General features: G+C 32.3%; 1 protein-coding gene across 1 annotated transcript; it reads right to left on the bottom strand.

Annotated features, from left to right (window-relative positions):
* Positions 1-358: 358 nt before the first annotated feature.
* LOC113862006 (protein NRT1/ PTR FAMILY 6.1) lies at positions 359-4,686 on the bottom strand. The gene is made up of 5 exons (XM_027495155.1): positions 4,637-4,686; positions 3,999-4,227; positions 3,046-3,263; positions 2,060-2,640; positions 359-1,509 (listed from the first exon to the last, which is right to left on the bottom strand). The coding sequence occupies exons 2-5, from the start codon at positions 4,210-4,212 to the stop codon at positions 612-614; spliced, it is 1,911 nt and encodes a 636-aa protein (XP_027350956.1). The 5' UTR covers positions 4,213-4,227; positions 4,637-4,686; the 3' UTR covers positions 359-611.
* Between the last annotated feature and the right edge of the window lie 1,314 nt (positions 4,687-6,000).

Raw genomic sequence — 6,000 nt, 5'->3', positions numbered from 1 at the left:
GATAGTTGCCACCCTGAAAACTCATTAGGAGAATTATAAAACCAGAAACTTGATAGTTTTGTTTTTGGCGTTGTACCACATGCATTATATTAGTATTTGTTGACCAAAAACATATATGAACATCGTAGTATTAATATACCTACCATTCTTTTAAACGCTTCTTATATATTTTCAAGGGGAATAACTCATTATTTTAAAAAATTCAGTGCAATTGAAACATTTAATCACTTGCATATTTTTAAAAATCATTTGCCCAGATATTCTTTTCTCATATTTGCTTACACGCAAGTCCTCACAATCATTTCCATTATCTTAAACAGAATACTCACCAGCTGGTTTGATTTTTCAATCCCTGTGACGACTTAACTTTGAAATCCTTGAACCTTGATTGTAATTTTTGATCACGCACATATAACAAGTATTACAAATTATTTAACAGAATAAAGACCATACTTTCTATTCTAAAGTGTCTAACCTATGATTTATTGTTATTCTTGTTTAAGAAATTTTTATGATTGTAAGAAGAAAAAGGTAATTTTAAAAAAATTACTTAAATAAGAAGACAATAAACAATTAGGAGAACCCAGTCTTCTTTTGGTATCAATTCATATTCAGCTATAGCTTGGGGCAGTTGTGGAGCTGCCATTGTAAGCCAATGCCATATCATGTTTCTCCATCTCATGAACTTGTTGTGTCCTGTATTTGTACCTATGTGCTGAATACAAGAAGATGGCAAAATTGAGCAAGCTCAAAGCAGTGAGAAGCCAGTAAAAATAATCAAACCTTCCAGTGTTGATGTTTTGGGACAACCAAGATTGTTTGGCTTGATCTGGGTTCCCAGTGGCAGATTTGATGATACTATTTAAAATAGTGGCCACAAAACAACCTAAGCCACCAGCAAGAGCAGCATAAGCAGACCCTATGCTCTTCATGGCATCAGGGGCTTCCTCATAAAGGAACTCCAACAAGCCCACAATGCAAAACACTTCAGCTACACCAATGAGACAGTACTGAATCAAAAGCCAATAAGCACTCAAGTTTGGCATTGGTGTGAGGAAAGTAGCCTCATATTCATGACTTATTGCATAGTTTCTTCTGTACCTTTCAAAGATTGCAGCCCAAGCAACAGATAGAATAGAAACTGCTAACCCAATTCCCACCCTTTGAAGTTGAGATGCACCATGAGGATGACCCGTGATGCGTCTGAAGAGAGGAACAAAGAGGGAGTAGTAGAGAGAGAGTATGAGGAAAACACTTAGGCCTGGGAACACAGGCATGCATGTAACTGGGAGTTTCAAATGACCCAAATGTGTGTTCAGAGTGTATGCTTGCTGGACTGAGAGAGTGAGGAACTCTGTTAAGATCACATTGAGCATGATTGTGCAAGCTGGTACGGGTATGAGTTTCAAAAGGATCTTCACTTCCTCTACTTGAGTCACTGTACAGAGTCTCCATGGACTTGGATTTGCTCCATCTTCTTTTAGTTGCAGTGCTGCCTTGTCAAGAAACCTTTTCCAAAAATACATAAAAACCATCAATTGGATATCTCACAAATGGGAAGAGATTCAACTGCGATAGCTGCAGATAATTCAGACTCATTAAGGTTTAGAAAATGTTTAATTGACATTTTTTTTCGGCACTCTTGTTAGAGAATATCACATTAACATAGAAGAAGGAAAAAGGAAAACTGAAAATGTTGTAGAATAATGAAGTGTTAATGTCAGTGTAAGAAAATAATTTATACAAAAATATGAAAGTTGAGAAAAGAGCAAATGCCACACACTTGGCTAGTATTAAGTATCTTGAATGGACTGCTTTTTTTTTTTTATACTGATAAAGTTGGGCAGGAAGGTTAGACTAGAAAAGTCATTCATGGCCAAGTTAATTGCATTCAAAACAATTAAGGTGATTTAATATCAAATTTACTATAGACTGTGCTTTGTTTGGTTAGAAAAAAAAGAAGAGAAACACAGATAACGTGGATTTTTATTTATTTGATTGAATGAAAAATATAAAAATTAAGGCATGAACATAGAACCAAGTGAAAATGAGCAATGACCTGAAATCATGAGTGTGAGGAATTTTTCGACTGCCCTTGATAGCAGACTGTCTACCAGGAACCTCGTACAAACCTACGAAATCACTGCTTTGAAAAGGGACATTTCTCTTTCGAAATGCAGCAACCAACACTTGAGCAACTCGAGTAAGTGGGCTACCACCTGGTAACCTATGCCTATACAATGGAGTCCCTATGAAGAACACCATATTTGATAAACCCATTGCAATTGCTAGGGACCCAAATGCTGATCCCCACCCATATTTCATTTGCACGTATACCACTGCTGTGAATGCCACAATTGCCCCTATTGTCACTGACAGATAGAAGAAGTTGAAGAATCTATCAAGGTGTGCTTTGTAGTTTTTGCTTCTCTCATCAAATTGGTCTGCTCCAAAAGATGACACGCATGGCCTTATTCCTGCAGCTCCAAACGCTGTTATGTATAGAACTGTATACAGATATGTCATCTGCCACGGTTTTGCTTCTTCACAGTGCCCCAAAAGCAGAGATAGTTGGTCACACTCTTGTTGGTTTGGTACAAAAGTGCTTATTGTTGCACATAATGTTATTCCTGTTAAACCCTGTTCATTTCGAATCAATTTATGCATCTCTTCCCATCAATACAATAGGCATAATATAAGTAGTCTAATCTTTTTCTAACAACAAGAGAGAAAATTGAAAAATGTTAAATAAAATAAGTAATATAAACAGTAGCTTTTATTATCTAGACGTATAAGTTGTTCTCGTTTTGAAAGGGATTTTGTTTTTACTAAAACAAAAATTTTCTGCTTTGACTAAACTTGCATAAGTATAATTAACAACAAAAATAATGAATGAAACAAAATAAAATAATATTCAATCTTATTTTAAATATAAAACATAATATTGGTGTTATTATGATTATATTAAATTCTAATCCATTTCATTAAGTACAAGTTTGCAACTTGTAATGTTTTGACACAGAACTGAAAAGACTATAAGCATACCACAAGATAGATTGTAGTGAAGATAGCAATTGTCCAGTAGCGTCCAAGATATGCATCAGCTAGAAATCCACCGAGCACAGAGGAAGCTTGAGATATCCCTAAGAAATTGTTGACTGCGTTGGATGAACTTGTAAAGGGTCTATGCATCACATAAAACATAAATGCCACCATGTTAACCGAAAGCCCAAAATATGCCATTCTTTCTGCCATCTCATTTCCTGCAACAACACAACCATAAATCGTTCATAATAATCATTTGTTTATAAAATGTTCTGTTGAAAGTATTCATACTCAACATGCATCATTGCGTCAAAAGATTCATGCATTGTTCTGTTTTTCTTACTGTTAAATGACCTGTTACCCCACCAGAAACATATTAATCAAGATTTTCAATCCCCTGAAATTAAATGCGTGTCTAAGTAAAACTTCATAATCTAAATCCATTTATAACGTGTTTGATTCTTTAATCTTCATTCATTTTTATCTCTAAAAACTGAGTTTTCATATTTAAAAATAATAAATTTAACTAAAAATTATCTAACATATTAAAAATATAATAAATGTTTTATTTCTTAATAAAAAATATTATTATTATTACTACTTAAATTTCACGTCGATAAAAAAAGTTACTTTTGGTCTAGGATTGTGCAAACATGCAAAAGTCAATTACGCTTTCACCCTTGTAATGGTAACATGCATGTAAACATGCCAAGGAAATTGCAGACATATTCTGGTGGAAACTTTGGCATTTTAATCTTCTAAAGTGATTTTACTTTATCTTATCAATGAACTCACTTTCAAAATAAATTATCTGAAACTCAAATCAATCTTCACCAAAATTAATTATAGTTAAACCAATAAATTAAGGCAACATTAAAACAAAATGGTCAAATATGGCAAAACGGGAAAGGGAATGGAAATACAAAGATACAGTAAAAGTGAGTATGGAATACCAAATATAAAGAATGCAGCAATCCAACCACCAGTCTTAGAAAGATCAACAATGGATTTGCCATGGATATCAACTGGTGTAGATCCTGCTGTGTACCCACGTCCTAAGGCCATTCTTCTATCCTCAGACTCGATGAAGTAAATCCCAAGCTTCTTTCTATTCATTGGTGTCCCTTGCAAGGGACCTTCTGGTGACTTTATCTCTGAGCTATCCATATATTCTAGTTCACTCTTAACACAAAACACACACAACACCTCAATTTTCAGATTCAAAACATGTAAGGGGGGGGGGGGGGTGTCATGGATCCACCTCAATTTGCATTGTGAAATATGGAGATCAAAGGCACCAACTTGTACTTGAGACACTTGTCTACTACTTATGGATATGGGATAAGAACCAAATTAATTGCGACTATATTGTTTAGACCCTATACTCCCCTAAGTGCAACTATTTGTCAGAGTGTGATAGATACTAGTAAATGGAAGCGAGTGACTTTTTGACTGTGAATGAATATAAGGTTGTAGTGTATAGTGTAGAGTATTAAAAGGAGGCTCAACTAACACGTGAAGACCAACCAGGATGAATAAATAAGACTACAACATAAATGGAAGCCATTGAAGACACAGCATTTATGGTTACCTGCTGTGGAGGCTGGCGCAATTGCTGACATTGAATTTTAACTCAATCCTACTATTTCTCCCTCAACCCATTTGCTTATGTACTTTGTTTGGGTCGGTTCAGCATGAAAATATGGGTACACTTAAATTTCCATTCCCATTGGGAGGTTGGACGTTTGGTGGTTGGTGCTTGAATTTTTGTGCCTCTTTTTAAATTCTTTTGTTTCAATGTGGGCACTTTTAAAATTTGATTTTTTTTTCTAATACGTGATCATGAGTATATTTTATTATATATCTTAAATTAAAGTTTTGAGATAACAAATATTTATTTTTTAAAATAATTTGTTATTGAAAATGTTCTAACGTGTTTTTTAGACACGTTAAAAAAATATTTAAAGTGAGCTGAAAATTTATAATTTATAATTTATAATTAATTGATTGAATTAGAACTATTTGATAAAAATAGGTGAAATGTGTTAAATGTTAAAAAAATAAGTGTTAATGTTACTTTGTGTAAAGCTAAATTATTTAAAAATTAAATAAAAAAATAAAAAAATATTTAAAAGCCTCTTGTAAATTAAATATTAATTGAAGTAATTTTTCGTAAATAAAATTTTAAAAATTATGTATATTTTTTTTATAAAACAACACTAGACAACACTTCTAACTTGCTGAAAAAAAAATTATAAACCCTTACATTATATAGCTTATGTCACCAAAACTTTTCCACATGTTTCATACAAAATTTAACCTTGACAGTGTTAAATTATACTCTCAATGAAGAAAAATAATTATTAAAAATTATTAATACACTTCTATTATTTTTTTAACATGTTTTTACTGTAATTTCTAATGATTTATTTTTATTTTTTTATGAGTATTTATTAATATAATTCTTTAACCTTTTAAGTATCTCATTTACATGATAAATGATGTTTCTCTTTATAAATGTTAAATACTATACCCCACTTATTTAGTATTTATTGAGAGATGGCCACAATTTTCAAGATGTCGTTGCCATGTTTAAATTTGACATAACATTCTTTTCCTACCAATTGGATAATTCCAAAAGAATACATTTTCTCATATTTAAATTTTACATGAAAAAATTATATGCAGCGACCATCTCTCTTGATAAATATTAAACAAGTAAAATTTTATATAAATAATGAGAGATAAATGCATAATTTACAAATACTTGTCATATCACACCAGATAATCCTTTCCAGATGTTAACATATGTTACTTGCAGTACTATTGTGAGCATAAATTTATGCAATTGTAGTTCCACTGCATCTAAGATAAAAATAAAGACTTCATATACTTGATCATAAATAAAAGAGACTTCATATGGAAAACATGAAAAACTGTGAAGGTTTTTCTAAA

Source organism: Abrus precatorius, unplaced genomic scaffold (genome assembly GCF_003935025.1).
Source record: "Abrus precatorius isolate BTA unplaced genomic scaffold, Abrus_2018 Scaffold3, whole genome shotgun sequence".
Taxonomy (NCBI): domain Eukaryota; kingdom Viridiplantae; phylum Streptophyta; class Magnoliopsida; order Fabales; family Fabaceae; genus Abrus; species Abrus precatorius.
Note: the sequence above shows the minus strand (reverse complement) of the source record. Positions and strands in the feature narration are given on the sequence as shown.